This window comes from Astatotilapia calliptera, chromosome 4 (assembly GCF_964374335.1).
Source record: "Astatotilapia calliptera chromosome 4, fAstCal68.1, whole genome shotgun sequence".
NCBI lineage: Eukaryota > Metazoa > Chordata > Actinopteri > Cichliformes > Cichlidae > Astatotilapia > Astatotilapia calliptera.
Genome location: NC_137425.1, coordinates 18446827 through 18470596, shown reverse-complemented (window position 1 = coordinate 18470596; position 23770 = coordinate 18446827). Strand labels below are relative to the sequence as shown.

General features: G+C 41.4%; 1 protein-coding gene across 2 annotated transcripts in view; it reads left to right on the top strand.

Annotated features, from left to right (window-relative positions):
* LOC113020914 (Na(+)/H(+) exchange regulatory cofactor NHE-RF2) overlaps positions 1-23770 on the top strand; it is a 35422-nt gene that overhangs the window by 7548 nt on the left and 4104 nt on the right. For both annotated transcript variants that reach the window (XM_026165233.2, XM_026165234.2), the window contains exon 3: positions 19513-19734. In XM_026165233.2, the coding sequence (XP_026021018.2) occupies positions 19513-19734 (222 nt within the window). The remainder of the gene's footprint in view (positions 1-19512; positions 19735-23770) is intronic.

Sequence of the window (23770 nt, the reverse complement as noted above, 5' to 3'; positions counted from 1 at the left end):
AGAGGTGCTTTTAGCAGTAATGTACATCTCTGTGTATTTAACCTTAAACAGATCCGCAAAGGCAAGAAAAACATCTGCTTTTCCTCTGTCTCTCTGCAGATGTTGTAAACCGTCACGACAAGGCAGGCTTGTCTCTTTCCTTGTTTGACATGTTGTATTTTAAATGCCCCTTTTGCTTCTTGGTCTCTGCCTCCTAAAAATGATTATTTCTGGCCATTAGTTTAACAACAGAAAATGAGACCACGGCTCAGCTCTGACTCAGTGGGAGTCACATGTCCTGTTCTCTGGTTCAGCCTCTCATTTTGCCCGGGATAATAGGAAAAAGATGTTGCCTGTCAGCTCCAATGTAACAGCACAGAGCACAGGATTTGTCTGGGGGTCCTGCAGTCGCCACTTCAGCCCGTGTCATAACCTGCAGGATTGCCCTCCTCTAAGGTGTACTGTGAGGGGCAAACAGATGAGAAGTTGTTGCTCTGACAAGGCGAGCCATTTGGGGGTGTCTGTTACTGCAAAGGGCTGCACAGAGGCAGCAGTTTGTGTGAGGTACTCTGCAGAGTTTTCTTTTATGGCGTTTTTTTGTTTAATATCCCTTAAACTGACGTCTTCTAAACAGATGTTTCATGCTTATGAAGAGTTTGAAACTAATTTACTTTTTACTGTAAGTTGGCGAGAGTGAGTGACTCTTACCAACATCTGGAGCTAGTGTACAAGACCCTCCACCCCCTGCTTTGAATACCAATGTTGTTACATCAAGGGTCCTGATTCTGTGTGTGTGAGAGAGAGAGTAAACTTAATTCCTGGAGTGGGATCACGTAGGATGTGGAAGGGTCACTAGTGGGGAACGATGGTATGTGTAGGCTATGTATTTTGGGGAATTGCAACACAGAAATTGAAGGTGGGTAATGCCAGAGAGACATGAACAACTGAGAGTACTGTGTTAAATGTGTGTGGGTGGGTATGTGAGAGTGAGCACAGCTGTGTGCTTCTTGTATTATCTCTCCCTATGCAGAGCTGATAATGTATTCAAATTGTTTCCCAGTTAAACCAGTGGATGTTGACCTGAACACTTCGCCAGATGGACAGTTTAAGCGATGTAGAGTTACCTAAAATGAATTAGATACAAAAATGTCTGGTTATGCATTTTATATAGTAGATGCTCTTTTCTGAATTTGTCACCTAGAAAACCTTAAAAGGTGTTTTGACACTGCTCTTTATTGTTAAGAACGCTTTGAATCAAAAGAAGATCGCAGTTATGTACATTTGGCAGTAAGACTGCTCTGGGCACTCCCTGCTTCTGCATACACAAAAGTAGAAAGCATATGCATGTGGTTCTCTGGTACAGAACAGCGTGGCCATAGCGGACAGCAGACTTGACACTGATTAACTTAAAGCAGGAAAAGCCTGGAAACGGCGACCTGGACTGGAGATGGGTTGCATAGTGGCTTGCAGCAACTGTAGAGAGGCTGAAGTAACTTAAATTTATATGGGGTTTTCCAGTTGGATACATAAATAATGTTCAGCTGAGGCTGACTAGAACTGAGATCAGCTGTATAAACTAATCCAGCAGGACATGCAGGTTGAATTTTACGGACTTTTCTCTTTTTTGGCATTTTATGTCTAAATCTGATGTTATTGGTGCAGTGCTGGTGTAGTGAAGTCCTACTATTTTGAGCACCATATTGCTAAACAAAGAGTAGTATTTCATAACATCTAGATTACTGAAATAGACTTTTTACTTGTCCATTTACTTGTTAGGTCCCCCTGTGACCTTTTAATACCATATGCACATACCAGTACCTTTAGATCCTTGGGCAGAGGGATTTTGTCTGGCTAAAAACTAAAGGGGGCAGAGCTTTTGGTCTCTGGCCTTCATGGCTCATAAAGTTAGTAATATATATCTTATGTGGGTTTTTTTTTCTTTTTTTCATTGGTTTCAGTTTATTTTAGAACAATATTGAAACCACTTCATGGCCTGATTTCAGCACTATATTAAGGTCACTGATGGTGAGCTCTTGATGCGGTATGTGGCTAACTGAACTTCAGATCCTGCAGCAAATCTCTGCTTGTTGTCCCTTTTCTACAAGCTTAAATCTGTCCAACATCTGTTTTTCCTATTCAGCAACTTCCTTGAAGTCTCCACTAAAACAAAATATTGTTTATATAAAGTATCTGCATTAACTGATTCCCATGTGTTTTTTAATATATTGTGCCTTTTCTCTGTGGAGCACTTTGTAGCTCTTTTTAATGACTTAACAAATTACCAAAGCCATACGTGGATGGATTATGAAAGAACTGAACTCTTGCTATCTAAAAATCATATCTGTGGCAATTAAGATGCTTGACCCAAATCCTCAGCTTTATTTATAGATTGTACTACTTTTGTGTAGCCCTTACTGGCCTGAATGTTAAAAACAGACCTGTGATCCGATGCCATCTTTGAATCATCGGGGACTAGCATCCAAAAGCTTTTCCTGAAACCATTAACTCTGATATTTAATTTGCGATTTTGAGTTCTCTCACAGATAAATCTTTTCTGTTTGGGTAATGAACACTCTGTTCTGCTTCTCTGTCTCAGTTTTCTTAATGTCATCTTTTAAATGTCAGTTGTTGGATGTTGGAATGTACAGTAGGTCGGCCGCAGCCAGGGTGAGGATCGAACAGTGCACTGCCCACGCAAAGTGCTGGCAAAAAATATGAGAGAAAGAGACAGAAACATTGTAACATACAGAGAACTCAAAAAGCAAGCAGCAAGAAATTATTCTGTTGAGTGAGAAGTCCTTGAAAGTAGTAAAGAGAGCTTTTTGTTTGATGCAGACTTGCTGTCACATCTCTGCTGCTTCCCTGAAACACTCTTTATATCTGCTACACTCACAGCTGCAGGCCAGCATCTATTCCCATACATCGATCCTCACAGAGGTCACACACACACACTTTGAAAAACACATCTGACGTCCCACTGGCCTTGCTCTGTTTTACTCAGCTTACACATCTCAGACCTGTTTAATTGAAGCCATCTTTTGCTCTGTCTGTGGGAGTCAAGTAATGGGAGAGAGGTTTTGCTTCCTTATGGATCAACTGGGAATTCTAAGGATGCTTGAGTAGTGACAAACAAGAGGAGGAGGCTTGACCTCACCTGCATGTGAGGTGAGGTCAAGCCTATGTTAATATCAGAATATCACAGGAGAAATTGAGATTCATCAGACCAAGCAATGTTTTTTCCAATCGTCTATTGTCCCCTTTTGGTGAGCCCATGTGAACTGTATCCTCTGTTTCCTGTTCTTAGCTGACAGGAGTGGCATCCGGTGTGGTCTTCTGCTACTCTACCCCATCTGCTTCAATTTGTTGTGTGTTCTCTGTAAACCCTAGAGATGGTTGTGGAGAAAAATCCCAGTAGGTCAGCAGTTTCTGAAACACCCAGATTAGCCCGTGCCATACCAACAACCACGCCATGTTCAAAGTCTGTGTTGAGGCATCCAGCACGGATCATGCTTGTATCTCCATGATATGACTGTTGTAATACATGCACATATATAGGTCGGTAACTTGTAGAACTTCTTTCTATTTTTGGATGACTGATAATTATCCAAAACCTGGTCGAATGTCTTGTTTTGTTTAAAAATAAAATACACATAAAATGTTCAATTAAATCACGAATTCAATTTCAAAGAATTTTTGTTACTTTTTTGCTTGAAAATGACTTAAACTGATAAACGTTCTATTTTGTAATCAATAGATAAACTACTTGTTTAAGCTCTGCTCATTCAAACGGTTTCTTGGACACTGTGAAAAACACACGCAAAACCACAACCGTCACCTCTGAGAGTTGAGGGATATCTGCCACGCACTGATAACAGGGGTGTGGACGCACTCATCCAAACGTTACATCACTCACGGCCGTCCCATCACACAGCAAAAACACAAAATGGAGAGAATTTTTTACATGAATTTGAAGGTGGGAAAACAACCAGAGGGTAGAGAAAATAACTGCCCCAACCTTTAAAACATCGCTGCCTCTTTCTAACACATACATCATCACATTACCACCAAATGCGTCAACATTGGCCCATAATTTGAAATGGCATTTAAATGTATGTAGAAGCAAGCTTTTTGTTTTTCTGCCAGTTTCTTCATGCTGGATGTGATACTTGAGCAGAAAGCTGGCATAAGTTATCATGGCATGGAGGGTGAAATGCAAAGCAAACAGGAGATTAAGGAAGAATGAGGTGAAGAAAGATAGTGAGAGATAGCGAAACTCTGTAAGGGGGGCTTAAACCACCTGTTGTGCTTTCTGGCTTTGCATAGTTTCACTAACCTCATGCATGACTGTGAAAATGAAACAACGACAGATCACTGTTAGGATTCAGGACGCTGAAATCACTGAGGCAAAGAGTCTGCTCTCTGGAAAATCCTTTTGGACAGTCAGTGTGTTTGATGTTTTTCCTTCTGTAGTGAAATCGGGCAGTGAGAATCCCATCAGCTACATACAGCGGCTCTCATGGATGATTTGCTCCGAAGGTCACATTTGTTTCCAATGAAATCACAACATCAGGAAACACAGCCGGCCCATCACATACAGTGCTGTGCAAAAGTCTTGAGCCACCACTCAGTTTGTTATCATTTCCTCAGGAAATGGGAAAAAGGTGCAGTGATTTATTGAAACATGTGCAAACGTACTTGGAAATACAACATTTAGGGCAAAAATGGAGTCTGTACAATTCTAACAAGCTTGAAAGTCAATATATGGTGTGAATACCTTTATTCAGCACAGTCTTTGTGCATTTTAGATTTGGATTCATGGCTCCATCAGACCTGTTGCCACTAATTTTCAGTCCAGCTCTTGTGTAATTTGACATACTTCAGCTTTCTCTCCCTGTTTCCCTTCCTTAAAAATGGTTTCTTGAGAGCCAACCTTCCACTGAGACAGTTTCTGATGAGGCTTTAGTGAACAGCAGATGGATCAGCTGACGGCTGAGATTTTTTCCTATTTTTAAAGAACATGACTTCCAGATACTGTTCATCTGCTGTAGGTAGCTCTGTAAACATTCCACTTGTTCTTTTCCCCAGTTTCTTTAAGCACACACTGCATGCCGTGCGGAGATATGCAGCAAATAAAATGCTATTTTATGCCCGTCAAAAGAGAAATTTACATTAATTTGATCTGATTTAGATCAGCATTACAAAAGAATAATATGCAACAGTCTGATATAATATATAATATAATAATGTTATTATTTCAGTAGCTTTCTAAAACTCTGTAAGGTTGTCAGAGAACTGTATTTCTTGTCAAATGTTTTGGTAGTTTGCCTTTTTTCCAGCCTGCAATGACATTTCAGAGGGTTGTTTAATTGCCTCTGCATCAAAGCTATTTCTGTGCTTATTAAGAAGAGTCAAGCTGAGTGCCTTCATATCCATCATGCTCTCGTCTGGGCTTGGTGACAGCAAAGGCCCCCAGCTACAAAATTACTGCACAATATGTTAGCACTCACAGGAGTTTTGCACCTACTTACAGCTTCAGTCTGACAGTTGAACTGCAGGCATCTTCAGCAGGTGTTAAATGACAACAGATATCAGCATCCATGCTTGCTTAATCACCTATTTAAGTCAGCATGACAAAAAAAATCACAGGAAGCTCATATGTAAGTGTTTTTTTCTGCATTGCGGTGTAATTCCAGGCTAATAAATGCTTTTCTATTCATCTGTTGTACTCATAGCTTGAATTCTAGGGAGTGAATACATTTTTTATGGAAAAAGTAATAAATCACTGCAGTACATATTTAAAGATCGTTAAATGAAAGCACTACTGTAACCTCTCAAGCCCTACAGATACTTAGAAGGAGCTGTTACCAGTGGAAACCAGACACAATCACAGAGTCTCAGTCAGATGCGAGTTCATGAATTTCAAATGGTCATTTAGAGCCTGAATTCATTTGTGCTAATGACTTACATTTGACATGAAATTCTGACTGTGCAGCCATGTGACAGCAGGCATGTGGAGTCATCAGCTGTGGCTTTTTAAAATTATAACTCGTGATTTTGTTTAGCATGTATGCTGTTGTTGTCCCTGAAATGAAGTTCTGTTTTTTAAATAGTTGTTGCTTTCTTGCTGAGGAGCTCGAGACCACTCTCATGCTAGTAAATGTGGAACCAGCAGCCAGCCAGCATAGCTTAGCATTGTTAGAACAGCAATAGCTTTAGCATCGCTCTGGGTTCTCGGCTAGCTTAGAGTTAGCATGTTATCTAAATTAGCATGCTGTCTGTGCAGGTGAATGCAAAGAGCTGAAGTTGTTTTAGCGGCATAATGCAGTTGTTTATGTTCTGGATGCAGTTTCCACTTTAGCATCACTCTGTCATCCTTTTGTGCAATAAAAATAAAAGTTATGTCCATATCCACTCTGCAGACCGGCCACTATCGTCCTCCTGCAACACGGGAGCTGAAATCAACTGAATATGTAGTGCAAGTGCAAGCAGAACTAATAGGTGAAATCAATAGTAAAACAGACTGACAATTTCAAGGAACTGGACTGCTGGGAACCAGTTCTCTACTGGAACTTCAAGGTTCTTGGTTCCCATCTCTACTTGCCTACCATCACCACTAATTAGCATGTTAACTTTTCTTTGTCTTTCTTGGCCAGCAGACAAACAACGAGGGGAAACTATTAATTTCTCAAAGCCAAGAAATAACGCAGAGCATAACCTCCAGAGAAATAGCAAACAAAGTTTTTTCCTGATTATTGGACACGGTGACAATAAATAATATAAAGTGTGTCCTTTTCCTAGCTTTAATTTGGTGGTATGCAGACTTACTGGCTTTCCTCATATCTGCTGTTCTGATAAGAGAGTGTTATTAATCTTCCCACTGTATTCTCAGGATGGTTTAAACAATTAGTGTTAAAAAATATGAACCTTTAACAGTTAGTATTCATCTCCCCAAAATTCCTCCAAAGAGTCCAAGCAGTCACCGATGATAAAGCCTGTGGAAAACTTCATCTATGACTGATGCAGTTTTTCCAGGTTACAATTTTCCAGTCTAATCACGCTGCTCGGGAGTCAGGAGTTATGTTCTCAGGAAACACTTAAAGAGCAGGTGCTGCACGTATTACTCACCTACACACACACACACACACACACACACACATGCAGTGAAGCTGAGCAAAGGATTTTGTAAACAGATCTAAGCAGCTCTGTCCTGGTAAAGCAGCACTGGACACACAAACCAAACACTTCCGCTGCTGTTACACAATAACAACACCAAAATCAGCAGGAAAACCCATCAGCTATTTAAATCTCTGGCCAGTCTTCACTCTTTCTCTTTTCTCTCTGTCTCTAGCGCTGCCTTTCTCCCTGCCCTCGATGTCCTGTGCATCATCTCTTTGACCAGTGCTCTCTTCTGTTGCTTATTTTTCTAACCCACTTTCCTCCAGTTTCATTTTTACAAGCCACAAACCCTGCCTCTGCTTCCCTTCAGTTGGCCTTCAATTCTCTTTTCTCTCATTCCCCTCCTCACTCCTGTCTTTCTCACCCACTGTAAACTGGCCTGAGTTGCTCTTTCCCTCTCTGCTTGAGCAACACTTGAAGCAGCTGCACGTAGGGCACACACACACATATATATACACACACACGCAATTTGAAGGCAGAGTCGTTGTGGTCTGCAAGTCGGAGACACAGCAATTTTCTTAATTTGGTAAAGTCCCATTAAACTATCCTCAGATGGGTTTCTGAAGATTTCAAGTCTTTCCTTTACACTCTCAGATGTGAAGCCGTGTTTTCACATTATATATATATATATATATATATATATATATATATATATATATATATATATATATATATATATATATATATATATATATATATATATTTATTAGGGGTGCAACGATATTTGTATCGATATTGAACCGTTCGATACAGTGCTTTCGGTTCGGTACGCATATGTATCGAACAATACAACATTTGTAATTTATTTTATCAATTTTCCTTCTGACGATGCTGTCTGTGTTGAGCGCTCAGTGAATCTGTGTTCGACTACTCCGCCTAGGCTGCACTGTCGAGCGCAGATCCACTGAGCGCTCAACACAGACAGCATAGTCAGAAGGAAGAGCGCAGGGCAAGCTAGCGAGACAGAAGTTAAGCTCTCCTTGCAACATGGACCTCCCCCACCCTCATTCAGATCTGGCGTTTGGAATTATTTTGGTTTTCATGTGACGTATGACCCTGAAGGTAAGCGAGTCATGGACTAAAGTAAAACAGTATGTTGGATGTGCCATGCAATGCTCAATTACATGGGTGTGAACTAGTGTGTTAGCGCAGTTAGCTCGTTAACGTGTTGGCCGTCTAGCCCCATGCACGGAGCGATCGGCGGTAGCTCATTAACGGAGATTTGCCGTGTTGTGGCGTTAAGGTCATTTCAACGAGATTAACCTGAAAGCACTAGTGGGAACACGACGAATATGACTGCACATTTACGCCGACATCATCCTAGTGCAAAGACAAGTGGAATCAGAGAAAAAAAAGCAAGCATGCTACTAACTTTAGCCGAGTCATTTAGACAGCTGTTAGCACATGATTCTCCTTATGCTGCTGAGAATATAGCCCAGAAGAAGCGGATAGTATAGCTTTTATTTTGGAAAGAGCCATTTCTCTGTAATAAACTCTCTTTTCCAAAGATGAGTGATTCCTCAATCAGATACAGGGCTCGCAATATCGCTAGCCCGACTTCCCGGAGCTAGCGATTTTTTTCAGTCGGGCTACCAAAATCTATCTCTTCCCTGCCCGTCGGGCTATTGTAGGAAAAATATATGTCAATGCTTTTGCATTCTTTCAGAAATGTAGCTGGGTAATTATGTCATTGGCATCGATGAGCCACTGTCAATATGTGACATATTGAAGTCGCGTTTGAATTTGCGCTTGTTTTTTTGCTTTCACTTTGCAATCGTGCGAACTGTGTATAGAGAGCGACAGCACTGATCTGTGAGTGATGATAATTTGTGCACCAATTCCTCTGACATCGTCTTATTAATCGTTAGCTTACTATGCAAACATGACAAGTGAAATCTCCCGCAGCAAGCTTAAACATGTGAGAGGTTGATCGCGCAGAGAATCGCTGAGCTTATGTGAGTGCGTGTGTAAAAGCATTAAAGTTCTGCTGAGCCAAATAAGACAGGTCAGGGTGAAGAAGTGACAGCCAAAGAAAAGCTTACCACAAAACGGAGAAGTTATGACAAATCAGACTATAAGGCAAAAAGAAAGTGCAGCTTTATGGTTTCATGGACAAAAGAATTTCTGTGGCTGCAATATGACGAGCTAAATAACCAGGGCTGCACATAAGTGGTCCGCAGGTGCGCATTCACTGTCAAAATAAAAAACGCGCACAAGGGTTAGGGTTAAATTTAAAAACTGTACTTTTGAGTTAAAATATATATTTATAATTTTAATAAATGACAAATTAAAAAGGCATGAACATTTTTTTGTATCGAAAAAATATCGAACCGTGACACCAAAGTATCGAACCGAACCGTGAATTTTGTGTATCGTTGCACCCCTCTTATATATATATATATATATATATATATATATATATATATATATATATATATATATATATATATATATATATATATATATATATATATATATATTCAGGCATAGGCCTGAACCCCCTCAGTGAGATCATTAACAAGGCTGGCTACGGATACCGACTACGGAACGGAGCAGTTGTCAGCCACCTCCTGTACATGGATGACATCAAGCTGTATGCCAAGAGTGAACGAGACATCGATTCACTGATCCACACTACCAGGCTATACAGCAATGACATTGGAATGTCGTTCGGACTGGAGAAGTGTAGTCGGATGGTAACAAAGAGAGGGAAGGGCGATCGTGGCTCAAGAGTTGGGAGTTCGCCTTGTAATCGGAAGGTTGCCGGTTCGAGCCCCGGCTTGGACAGTCTCGGTCGTTGTGTCCTTGGGCAAGACACTTCACCCGTTGCCTACTGGTGGTGGTCAGAGGGCCCGGTGGCGCCAGTGTCCGGCAGCCTCGCCTCTGTCAGTGCGCCCCAGGGTGGCTGTGGCTACAATGTAGCTTGCCATCACCAGTGTGTGAATGTGTGGATGACTGGATATGTAAAGCGCTTTGGGGTCCTTAGGGACTAGTAAAGCGCTATATAAATACAGGCCATTTACAGGCCATTTACTATGCCGGCCACTTGGTTATGGCGTTCCATGTATGCCTTGCCTGCTAGCATCTTGCACCCTGCTGTTATGTGCTGGATTGTCTCTGGGGCATCTTTACACAGCCTGCACCTGGGGTCTTGCCTGGTGTGATAGACCCCAGCCTCTATGGATCTTGTGCTCAGAGCTTGTTCTTGTGCTGCCATGATTAGTGCCTCTGTGCTGTCTTTCAGTCCAGCTTTGTCCAGCCACTGGTAGGATTTCTGGATATCAGCCACCTCCTCTATCTGCCGGTGGTACATACCGTGCAGGGGCCTGTCCTTCCATGACAGGCACACACACACATATATATATATATATATATATATATATATATATATATATATATATATATATATATTCGATTCTATACCTGTGTGTCCACAATAGTTAGTCTTGTATCTAGTCCTGTGAGGTTACTTAACATGTTACTGAGGCGCCCTGATTGAAGGAATTGCCTCCACTAGTTCCTCTGCCGTCTCTATGTCCCTGTTTGTCAACCATGGCATCAGTCCCATGTGTTTGCATGTAATGTCGTGGAACATTATTTTAAGTTAGATTTGGGTCAACTCTGGCTTCAGTGTCCACTCGAGGGGATTTCACTCAGCGATGATGTCATTTATTTATTAACCCATGTAACTAAGTGTGTAAATCATGATTCAGTTTAATGAAGAAGACCTCAGCAACACATGTATTGTCAACAAGACTGTAACACGTGGTATAAAACAGGCAGGTTTTGGTGTCGGCCACAAAGGTCAGAGTGAAAGCCAAGCCTGAGCTAAATGGCTGTCCACTAACCTCTTTCCCGCTAACGCAATTCATTAAAGAAAACTTTATCTGCCCCAGCAGGGCCTCTTTTTCTCACCGCAGGCATATTATGCCATGTCACGGTACAACAATGCAATTAATTACTTCTGCAGTTAAACAGAACAGGGTTATCAGGAACTCTGGGGCTTTTCCTACTTGTCAAGTAAATATGTCTGCAGGCCTATTAAAACAAGGACAGGATCAAGATGAACAATAAATAGTTAAATGCTCAGTGGCACACAAAGATCATTGTGGCTATTATCGAGTAAAGTGAACAAACAAAGGCAGGCATTTCTTTCCACGGCTCCAACGGGTGTCAAATTCATTGCATGATTGATGTCTCCAAAACACCCCTGATAAAAATCTTTCCATGCTAAAAAAAAAAAAAAAAAGTGAGGATCCTCCCCAGATGACGAAGGACAAGCATGCATGGAAACAAGAGCAGCAGCTCCTTCCTTGTGCTGTGCACATTGCTGCTTATACTAGAGTATTTTTTGATGTAATCTCATAGATACTTATGTATGAAAACATGCAAACTTTTTCTTTTTTTTAAGTGGTCAGCTGCTACATGATTACAGCAGAGGTGCTTTCTTGTGTTTTGAACACTTATGGTATTTTCTGCATTGCATGCCCAGCTGGAAAACAGACTGTCGACTCCAGTGAAAATGTTTCCAAGCTGAGGAGTAACAACAACAAACTGGGATACAGTTTTTTAGGTCATGAAAGAACTCTGGTCGGGTTATGGAAAGTCATAAAATAAATTACACCAAGGCCACGGAAAAGAAAAAATAAGCTGCACATTTAGTTTAGTTCCAGATTGTATTTTTTGTCGGAATGTCAATTTTTTCCATAAACTTGTTCTAAAGTTAAGTTTTATTTGAACCATTACTGACATTTGATAGATGCACAAGTGCAGTCATTAAAAAATTAAACGTTTTCACGGGATTCTGTGCAGTTCTGTAAAACCTTGTAGAACCACTTTCAGCAGCCGTAACTTGAAGTCATTGTTTTGTGTATTACTTTTATCATTCTCTCACATCATTGTGGAGGAATTTTGGCCCACTCTTTAATTCAGTGTTGCTTCAGTTCACTGAGGTTTGCAGGTATTGTTTATTCACAGTTCTCTTTAGATCCTGCAACCGAATATCAGTCAGGTTGAGGTCTGATCTTTGACTAGGCCATGCAACACCTTGATTCTTTTCTTTTTCAGCCATTCTGCTGTAGATCTGCTGCTGTACTTGGGATCATTGTCCTGGTGCATGTCCAAAGATTGGCCCAGTTTTAGTTGGCTGATTTCACTCTACAGTGCTTTGGCACACAGAGGAGTTCATGGTTTAATCAGTGACTCAAAGGTTCCCAGGTTGTCTGGCTGCAAAACAAGCCCAAATCATCACACCTCCACCACCAGGTTGACAGTTGGCATTAGGTGTTTGTGCTGATATGCTGTGTTTGGTTTTCACCAAACATGGCGGTGTGCATTACAGCCATGTTTTTTTTAAGCAAGAAGAAGCATTTGCCTGCCAGCCTTCCCAAACAAGTTGTACTTGTTCAGTCTTTTTCTATCTTTTTGAACTGTCATAAACTTTAACATGTAGCATACTAGTCGAGGTCAGTAGAGTCTTAGGCTACGTTCACACTGCAGGCGAAAGCGCATCAAATCCGACTTTTTTGACCCTATGTGACCCATATCCGAACATGGTATGACAGTGTGAACGGCACAAATCCGATATTTTCAAATCCGATCTGGGTCACTTTCGTATGTGGTACCGATACATATCTGATGTTGTAGAAAGCGACTGCTGTTTGAATGTTCATGTTGCATTAAATCAGTCTTTTACGTCACTGACACAAGACAGACGCCAGAGAAGACATCGCGAATGCTTCCTGGCCATCCCGTGAAACTGTTGGGAAGACAACGTTGGAGAAATTTGAACATTTTATTTGTACTGTAAAATCTGCAGATTCTGACAGAAATCTGCAACTATCCTTTGAAGCACCGCTCCTCTCTAAAAGAAGCAATAAGGATCATAATTAGGCCATATGTAAATAACTTTATAACTTAAAGCAAAATTGGGAAACGTAAATTCCGGAACAAGCCTTAGATACAGCTTCTTTTTTTGCAGTTTCCTTCAGCATTGCACAGTTTCACCTTGGGGTGAATTTGTTGGGATGTCCACGCCTAAGAAGATTGTACCATCATATTAACACACCCCTGAATCTTCCAGACCTGCAAACTGCAAAGCCTGTGCTTTAAAAGAGGTGCTCGCATTTGCTGATGATCAGTTAATCAAGTTCATTTGATTAGCAGCATCTGGCAGTGCAGTTAGTTTCTAACAGGTTTGCACAGATTCATGTGGAAATTTTCTTTTCCAAATGCAATTGTAATGTCTTTGGTCAGTAGACACCCTATTTATCAACAATAGTGGGTGTGCTTGTTTTACAAACATGATAAGCTGAATATCGTTATTATTTAATTTCATGACACTTGTCATATTTTAGAGCTTCCCACATCTGTTTTAGCAATACAAATTCAGCATGAAAGACTGCATTCTTTTGTCTCACGGTTCAAAGGGCTGACTGACTCATAAAGAGGCTATTAAGTTTACAATAATCTCTACGGAAGCCACTTGATGCACACACACAGGGGATCTAAAGTTTCTTTGTAGGAAATCTAGGGCAGGTATAGCAGTGCACACACGTAGGCATGACCCAAACACACACCCTGGCTGTGAAAGGGTTAACAACCGGTCATGATCCATCCATCGCAGCAGGCCGCTGCTCAATTATTCAACAAGCTGCGATCTAGTTTCATCACCTGCCAATGCCACTTTCAGTAGTCACTGCAAGGAGGAAAATATGGAGAAGCATCTGTGCACATAAACCAGTTAAACATGTAAACTGGTGTGTCTTCTTTCTTAGTCTGCCAAACTTCAAACTGCTCCCATTAAAGTGCACACTGTTTTGGAGATCAGTGATAACATTTTGCGATATAACCTGTGTTGTGAAGACCAATATAAGTGATAATGGTTTAACCTTAAAATCGTAGCATTGTTCAGGCTGGCCATAAAGTCAAGCTCATGCACAATCCAGACAGATTAGTTGCTTTCATTGCAAGCCCACATGAGCTGATAGTTCATCTGATATCCTTCCGTGCATCCCTCTGGCAAATCGCATATCTTGCGTGATATTTAAGCTGCTTTAAGCTGCACAGTTACTTGTGAACCTGCAAGCTGTTTTGCAACCCACCTCCACCCCAGCTTCACCTTTCCGGCTGTATCAGTGACAGTGTCTGTTATCACTGATGCATCCTCTGTTCTGTGTTGGGTCTTGCAGCTGTTCTCACCATCTACAGCTTTCCACATATACATATGAAATGGTGAGAAGACCCCAGAACACAGCTTAGTGCTGCCTTTTTTGGCTAATTTTGTCTTGACTTCAGTCATTTTCTGGGGAGAAAAAAAATATCTACTTTCAGGTAGAGAAATGGAGCTTTATTTGTGAAGACTGCTAACATAGGGGCCTCAATCTAACCCAAGGTTTTAAAAAAACAAATCCTCCTTATGTAAAAATTACAATTAACTGCAAGGAGCTGAGGCCAGGCAGGCAGCAAGAATCCAGGAAGTTACAGTTACTCAGCGTTTCTCTCTGATTTCTCAGACCTTCCACTGATTTAGTGCTCTGACGTTGGACTCGTCTCTGCACTTGTCCTGCTAGACCTCAGTGCTGTGTTCAATACTGTCGACCGCAATAGTTTATTACAGAGATTCATGTCATAAGAATTAAAGCAACTGCACTGCAATGGTTTGAATCATGTCTATCTAACGAGCTCTAATTTGTTCATGTAAATGAGGAGTCCTTACACACACAGGTTAATTATGGAGTTCCACAAGGTTCTGTGCTAGGACCAGTTCACTCTACATTATTATGCTTCCCCCAGGCAGTATCATCAGTATCAGGCAATGCATACATTTTTATTGCTATGCAAATGATACACAACTATGTCTGTCAAGGAAGCCAGAAGACACACACCAAATAGTTAAACTGCAGGCGTCTCAAAGACACAAAGTGGCAGTTTTCTAGCCTGAGGAAACATGGGCTGGAAGTCATGGGAGAGCCATGAATCAAACTCAGCCCTGCCAAGTCATGGACAACCATCGTATGTTACATAACTTGCACATGCATTAAGTATAACCTGCAATAAAATGACCAGATTTTAGGTTAAAGTGTTTTTAATTAGACTTGACAAGTGTTTTTGTATATGCAGTTTATATGTCACTATCAATTTTGAGCTACTAAGACGGCTCCCAAGTGACACAATTTGTCTCGAAGGACAAACTGAGCTACCGATGGCTAATGAATCTGTTCACCAGTAAATAAATCTATTGTACAAAATATGGAACTAACTGGGCAAAAGCTGCTAATGGAAAAAATATGCATAAGAAAATAAAGTGAACCAGCTCTGGCATGTCATCTCATACATTAAACAAAAGAGAGTTCAGCCCTCAAACTTTTAGTGCAATCAAAATAATCCCAATTACAGAGTTAAAGAAATGACTTGGGTATTCACCCACACATGCATCTACTGAGACCAGCAAAATGTCATTGTGGCTGGAAACTAATGCAATCCTTTGGAGGGCACTCGTCCCTTTGACAGCAAATCGTCTCAGGAAGTCACAGTCAGGATGCTCGGGTCAGTATGCGTTTGCATGTCATGTTTAATGTACAGCAGTAAGAGTGGAATATTCCATATTCCTTATAGAAAAGCAGCCTGGTCATTTTCCATGAACTTGTAGTTACATGGTCTCTCTGCTTTTTTCCAGCATTTCCTATCGCTTCTCCTCCTCTGTTTTGAAAAACAAAATGTCCAATGCTGATAACTTTCCTGATGACAAGCTAGTTTGCTGACAAAAATAAGAACATTACATCTCATTTTTCTCTCTCTCATCAAAATATTTTCTCCAAAAACCATCAAGTTTTCAGCACCCACAGTTCAAACAAACACAGTGGCTACATTTCATTTGTTTGCCTGCGATTTTGGCAAGGTTGTGTGGTAACTTAAAGCCCTCCGAGCCTTTTGGCTGTCACCCTTCGAATCTTTCAAATCAGCGCCTCCGTCCTTTACAATTTCCTCTTGCCCAAATTAATCTTCCTCGATGTGGAGCGGAGTACACACACATACACGTGAGTGAGGCGTGCAGCTAACCTGTGCTCTTAGTTTTATGCAGAAGAAACCCACAGCGCCAAAATAAAGTGTCCTGAATGCACACTATGCTGAGGACACGGAGTTCAAGAGATGGCACAGACCCCAGGGGGTGATTAGTGGGGTGCAGACAGGCACTGGGAGGCGGTTGGAGGTTAGATTGGCAGGCGCTTACGTCTCCCCCGACCTAATAACTCCCAGCTGTGCTCCTCTCAGTGTTTATGTTAGAGGAGTTCCACTGCAGACCTCGCCATCGTGTCTTACTGGAAACTTCTGTCATCATGATTTCTCTTAGCACTCTGTGTTTATGTGTTAGCTCTGCATATTCTTAAGTTGCCTGTCTCTCTTTTTTCTTGAACTTTATTTCCCAGCCCTCTCACTGCATCTAATTTTCTATCCCTCCCACACATGCACGCTCACTCATTCACTTCTCTCTCAGCCTTCCTCCTCTCCTCCGTTCTGTCATTTTCTTGTTAATTCCCTTTGCCTACATCCCAGGATAGTAATGCATTCGATATTGCAAATATTTTTTCTCTCCCTTGGACAGTCCGCCCCAGCTGCTCAACCCAGGCACTTCCTCTCCAGCCAGGAAACAGAGGACTGTGAATTATTCCATTGTTTGTCAGTTCTTACTCCCTTCTCTTCTCTCTCTCCCTCCATCTAATGGCAAGCTGCCCAGATCACTGCTGCCCTAAAGAATTCTGCGCCTGAACTGAAATTATATGTTGCCATCTTTGTTATTTTTGAGGTCTTTCTTGGTGAGAACTGCTGTGGAGATTCATGTTCTCGGGAGCTGTTTGCGTTAATGTCCAGGAAGTTGAATGGAAATGAGTGACGAGTTAGAAAATAGGGAAAAAAAAGAAAAGAAGAAGCTGTCATCAACCATCATCTCCTGTTAACACACCATACTACCTTTGTCTCTTTTCTCTCTCACCCTGCCCACATGCTCCATATGTATTTATAGCCGGCGCAAGCTGGACCGTGATCTTAGTTTTTGCATATGCAGCGAAAGCAAAAGGCTTCTCAAGTTGCGTAATGTGGCTGGAGCTACATCATGTGAACACAGCGTGTGTACATTATGTGGACTCCAGCTCAGCCTGTCTGTTATCTCAACGCTAATATCAGCAGGGGTTATGGAGCTGGCCATCCCTCTCGCAGCACATTTCTCTCCTGGGTGTGTAGGAGGGTAAATCAGCATGATCACACTGTAGAACTCAAGGCACAATTATACAGGTTCTATAAATGTCTTCACCCAGGCTATTAGTCAGAGATATGCTGCAAATGGACATTTTCAGTCCAGATTGAAATCTTATAATAAAATCAGACATCCTATTAAATGAGTGAATGGTGGTACATGAAAAGGAGGTTATTGTTATCCAACAAAAAAATCAGCCGGAACTATTCAAAACGTAACGCGGTGAGTATGATTAAATTACCACTGAATTTAAGCATCACTTTTTATGTATAAAATATTCACACAGTGGAGAGGGAAGTTGGTGGAGCGTGTTTAGTTACCGGCTTCTGAAAATCATCACATGGTCTGCAGAAAGGAGCGTGTTACTTTGATGGATTACATCTTTTTTTACATTTACATATGAACCACTGTACATATATCCCTACATAAATACCACTGCTGTGATGTAACTTCTCTGCAGACCAAACATCAGCTGCGATTGATCTCATCTCTCTCTGATGCTCACATGTTTTATTGTTCACACTTTTTATTGTTTTCTGACATCATGAACTGATAGCTGTTGGCAATTTATATTTTTTCACTTTTATTTCTATTCCTATGGTATATACACTCACCAGCCATTTTTTCAGGTACACCTGTTCAACTGTGTGTTAACACAAATGCATAATAATTAGCCAATCACATGGCAGCAATTCAGTGGCCTGCTAAAGTTAAGAATGGGGAAGAAAGGTAATTTGCAGTAAGTAACTTGCTGATAACTGGGATTTTACCACACAAAACAGACCATTTACAGACAATGGTTGCATCAGGGAGCCCTGGGAAAAAATGCCGTGTTGATGTCAGAGGTCAGAGGATTATGGCCAGACTGCTTCAAGGCAACAGAAACAACCACGCTTTGCAGAAGAGCATCTTTGAATGAATAGCAGGTCAAATCTGTAAAACTAAGTACAGCAGCAGAAGTCCACACCAGAAGCTAAGAACAGGAAAGTTCACACAGACTCACCAAAACTGGACAATAGAGGATTGAAAAAATGTTACCTGGTCTGATAAGTTTCAATTTCCTTTGTGACACTCTGACAGTAGGGCCAGTTTGGCCTGAATAACATGAAAACATGGATTTATTCTCACGCTGGTGATGGTGGTGTAATAGCGTTGTGGATATTTTCTTGGCCCACTTTGGGACCCCTTAGTACCAACTGTCCATTTGTTAAACACCACAGCCTATATGAGCATTATAGCTGACCGTGTCCATCCATTTATGACCACAGTGTACACATCTTTTGACGGCTGCTTCCAGCAGGATAACACTCCATCTAACAAAGCTCGAATCACCTCAAATTGGTTCGATAGTTGCTTCACAGAAAGAAAGCCATAGCTGATGTTGTATTTCCTGCATGAAGAAAGCTGCGTTACGATACAGCAGACCGTTGCTGGTTGTAACCACTGTCTGATCCTTTAGCTGTGTCATTGAAGTTTGAAAGTTAACAAACTAGTTTGCCAGCTTATTACCAACTGCTGCCTCCGTGACTGTAGCTGTGATTATGACTCTAACTGTAGCTATGGATGTGGTTTGGCTGTTAGGAATATGGCTGTGAGTCATTAGCTTAAAATGTGTGTGTGTGGCTGACTATGTCAAGTGAATTGTGCTGGTTGAGCACAGTATTAAGTTCCTACAGTTGTTGCTAACACATCTGTAATAGAAGGGCCACAAAGAATGGCGTACAGTTACAAATATTCAGAATCAGAATCAGAAAGGGGTTTATTGCCAAATGTTGAGCAGGTTTACAACATTAGGAAATTGCTGCGGTGCTTCAGTGCAAACATAGTGTCATAAATAGCACTTAAATAGACATGAAAAAATAAAAGTAGGGATAAGAATTCATGCACACTATTTGATTGTACCAGCACTACTGCAATAGCCATGTCCTCAGGCAACACAACTTGTCAAAGCATGGCCTTTTAAAATGAGTGATGTGTCAAGTGTCAAGTCACCAGTTCTTTTTCTAGTCTCTGTTGAGGGTTTCCCTTAACTGACAGTGTAGATTAATTGTATTGTGTGTTATGCAAAGCAGGCGAACAAACATCTTGTTCCCATTCACTTGCAGGAGGCCCAGGCTGAAGCTCAAACCCAGCCCGAGTCCCAGTCGAGGCCCCAGGTCAACCCATCCGAGCTCGCTCCACGTCTCTGCCACCTGGTGCGGTCAGAGATGGGCTACGGCTTCAACCTTCACAGTGATCGGTCGCGGCCCGGACAGTACATCCGCTCCCTGGACCCCGGGTCACCTGCAGACCGTGCCGGGCTCCAGCCTCAAGACAGACTCATAGAGGTGTGGAGTCTTTGTATCTGTAATATTACTCAGAAATGTAAAGTGCAACATATTACTTGTAACTGTTCTTGAAAGCAATGCAGTAATGTTACTTAATTACTCACTATATGAAGTAATCTGTTACATTACTCTATAAATGACCTGAAATGCAATGTTGTATAGTTAGTAGTTACCAGTTCCACAGACCACGCAAGTAACTATTCTAAACAAGATGCACACACAGTCTTTCTTTCAGTTTTGAATGCATGACCATAAAAACCAGAAACACAAAGCAAATCTTTTCTTTGTGTTGGTGGTTTTGCCGCCCCTCCCTTTAGACTTCAAAGCGATCGTCATGGTGATTCTACTGTAGATGTACAGGTAGAAATGGAGGCTGCAGCTCCGACTGACGCCCGTTGAAGTTCAGGGCCTGGTTTGCTGGTTTGGAGTTGCCATACGTTCAGCTTTAACATCACTCTGGGTTCTATCTGTGTTAGTAGCATCATCCAGTTTGTCTGTCCTGGACTCACTTTGCATTTCAACATCTTGTCCTTTCGTGCAATAAAAATAAAGTTAATCTTCATTCCTCAAAAGCTGTAGACCTCTCCACCATTTACCTCCTCCAAGCCCAACATGCAGATGACTGAAGAACCAAGTAACACAAGAAAAACACATAAGTATTATTGTAATGTAATTACTTAATTTACTACAACAACGTGTTACTGAAAAGTGTAATGTGATTACAGTAATTTGTGACTTGGGAACGCACTACACACGGCACTGAATATTATATACAATTCAGTGCAATCCAGAAAAATCACATTGTCCAGTAAATTTTTCCTCTTTAAAGGTAGGAAAGTCCAGTTTTTACAGGTGTATGTGTTTGTGATGTAAAATTAAGTTATTCAGACATGAACAGTATGATGACAACATCCCTGACCATGTGAGATTTTGAAATTGGTTAACTGGATATAGCCTAAGTTGAAGGTTGTGCACAGTCCCCAAACAGATACTTTTAGGACATTGATAGACTTGCATGCTGAATGAGTGAAGTTAGTAAAGTTTAGCAGGTCAAAGAAGTGTCCTTAAGCAATCTAAGGTGCAAAATTTCCAGAACAACATATTAAGTAATTATTGTGTGAGAGGTTTTTTGGCGTGGGCACAGCAGACCAGAAAAACAAGTGAGGATATTTTAAAGCACGTAGACGCGCACTGATGAGTTGATTACTGGTGATGCATACTGCATTCCCGTCACGGAAGATTATAAGAACCCCAAAAGGTCTCTTTCGTAAGAAAATCATACCAAAACACTTCGCATGACTTTCTTCGTAGCTGTTCCCTCATCACTAGAAGCTGATGGGTGACTTTACATTATGTTTGCATTTGAAAAAATCCATTTGATTTAGAGTATTTGTACACAAGACATTCGCCACCTTATTGGAAACATTCAAAATTCAGCAATAAACCATTTTAAATGGTATAAAATGGAGATTTTTCATTAGTTGTTATTTTTAAACAAAGGCTTCAGGATTTGAGAGCAGTCTCACACATGTGATCAAATACAGATGTGACCCTGGCTGTAATTAAAACGGCGGGCGTTACACGTTTGTGTTTCTAAGGATAACAGGACCTGCAGCCTGAACTCGAGCTTTACTGTGTCAAACTGGTGAGGCAGAGCAGGGTGGTCTCAGGGGAGAGGAGGATCTGCTATAAATCACTTTGAGCTGAGACACGAAACAATACGGAGCGTATACGTGCTCCCTCAATAACATGTAGAAAGAGACTGAGTGAGGTGGATAGCAAAGAAAGAATGCAGCAGAAAATGAAGATGCATGTGCAAAAAAGAAAAACAACATAATTATTTCAGATTTCCACCGGAGTGAGGAAACTGGTTAGAAAGTTCACGGATGTTTGGTGAACTTTCCCCTAGATTAACCAAAATCCACGCTACTGAAACATCATCATCATTATAAGTCGTTCTTCATCGGAGTGTACACAGTCACACAGCATTCACCCTCGATTCTCATGACCTTTGACCTCTCCGGCTCTATATCAGGGTTGAGACTAGAGTGCAGCACATTACATCAAACAGGACTCCAACAGGCTCTGATAGAAAAGTTAAACGAAGCTAAAATCTAGCGAAACATACTGATGCTTTTGTAGCTCCTGGTTTCAGTTGATAGCTCGCAGATATACTTCCTCCTAAGTAAATAAGGTGGTGTATTACGATGGGTAGAAGAGTTAGATGAAGAGAGCCCCATCAGCCAGTTAGCAGTTATGACACATATTTAATTTGAATGTACTGGCAATCCTAAGCATAAAAATCACAATATGCCATTAGAGCAGATTCGGTGGTGCAGTTTTTTAGCACTGTCGCCTCATAGTAAGAAAGTTCTTGGTCAGCTGGGACCTTTGTTTATGGAGTTTGTATGTTCTTCCAGTGCCTGCGTGGGTTTGCTCCAAATGCTCTGACTTCCTCCCACAACCCAAAGACATCCATGTTGGGTTCATTAGTGATTCTAAATTGGGTGTAGGCGTCAGCGTGAATGGGGGGGTCTGCTATTCTGCGTTAACCTTACCACAGACTGACAACCCATGTCTCTCTCAATCGAGCCCTTCCACAACCTTAGTTGGAGTTTAAGGAAATGCATGGATATTCCGGAATGCTTAAAGTGAGTTTTGCCCTTTTTCTCCAGTCTTTATGCAAACCTAAACGAGCAGAGCAGAGTTGCTGTTCACCAAAGTTAGCAAGAGGCGAGTTTGTGCTGGCAACGTGCTTATCATTAGAAAATAAAGTGCGCTGATGCTTCACTGGAAAATTAGATGGCTGGAGAGAGAGTGTGGGAACATCCTGTAGCAGGTCAACGAAGGCACTGACTGTCCTCCACCTCCCTTCTCCATGGAGACAGAAACCGAGGGACACTCACAGACATGAACATTCATATACAGATGAAGTTGAATGGTACTCAACCTTACTAATTTAAAGCGCTTGAGTGAAATTATGAATACGTATGCATATGCAGAGTAAAGAGCAGGGTTAATTGGCATAGAAATAACACGCCCAGTATTGTGTGCTTATTTAGAGCAGAGAAAAAGTTATTTTTAATTTCCTGTCAAATTCAGTGTATGAGTTGTTTGTGGATCAGCAAATCTGAGTCTTTGTGAAGTTAGTTGGCTGCTGTGTGAGTTAGTGTGGGAGAGCACCCTGATAATTACAGCCGTCTCTGACCATGCATCAAGATGCGCTTGTGTTATCTGTCAGCAGCTTGTTAGAGAGGTGAACAACCATGACAGATCTCTCTTTCTCCATCTCCCGGCGTCTTTTTCTCTCACTACGCCCCATTACACAGGACGCGTGTTAAGACTATGATGAGAGCTCAGCTTTCTGCCCATGTCTGGCAGAAGCCCTGACACCAGTGAACGCCTCATCAGTCTCTGTGCCAACTGCCTCACTCAGTTTTTTGCTGCATATAGATCGGTGCAGCCTCATGGACCTCCTAGTTTGCCTATAGTTACTCATTTAAAATGGAAACGCAGCTATGTGTGCCTTCTTGACTCCCACACCATGTGCAAGTTTGATGTGAAGATCACTGGTGGAATCTTACGCTCTAATTCCTGGTAGAAGATTTCTATTGGTGTAACATCACTACAAACTTGTGTCCATGGAACCTGTTAAATTCCCTGATGAAGGCATTGGAGTTTTCTATGTTGAAAATAAAAGTAAAGGTATTTTAAATGTGATTCAAGTTGCTGTAAGGAACGCTTACACTACTATCCTAACAGACCACTTTGCACTTTGCTCCTAGTCAGATCCTTCAGCTTTCAGGCCCTTTCCTGTAGAAGCAGCTCCCAGTTTGGTTTCAGAAGGCAGACCAGTAAGGCTTAAAAACTTCCTTTTAGATCAAACTTAGTTTCAGTTATGTTCCACTAAGGCTTAGACTTCACTCTTCGTATGTTTCTTCTCTTTCCCCTTATCCTCCCTCTCTGAGTCTGGAACTGCTGGAGGTTTCTTCCTGTTCAAAGGGAGTTTTTTCTTTCCACTGTCACCAAGTGCTTC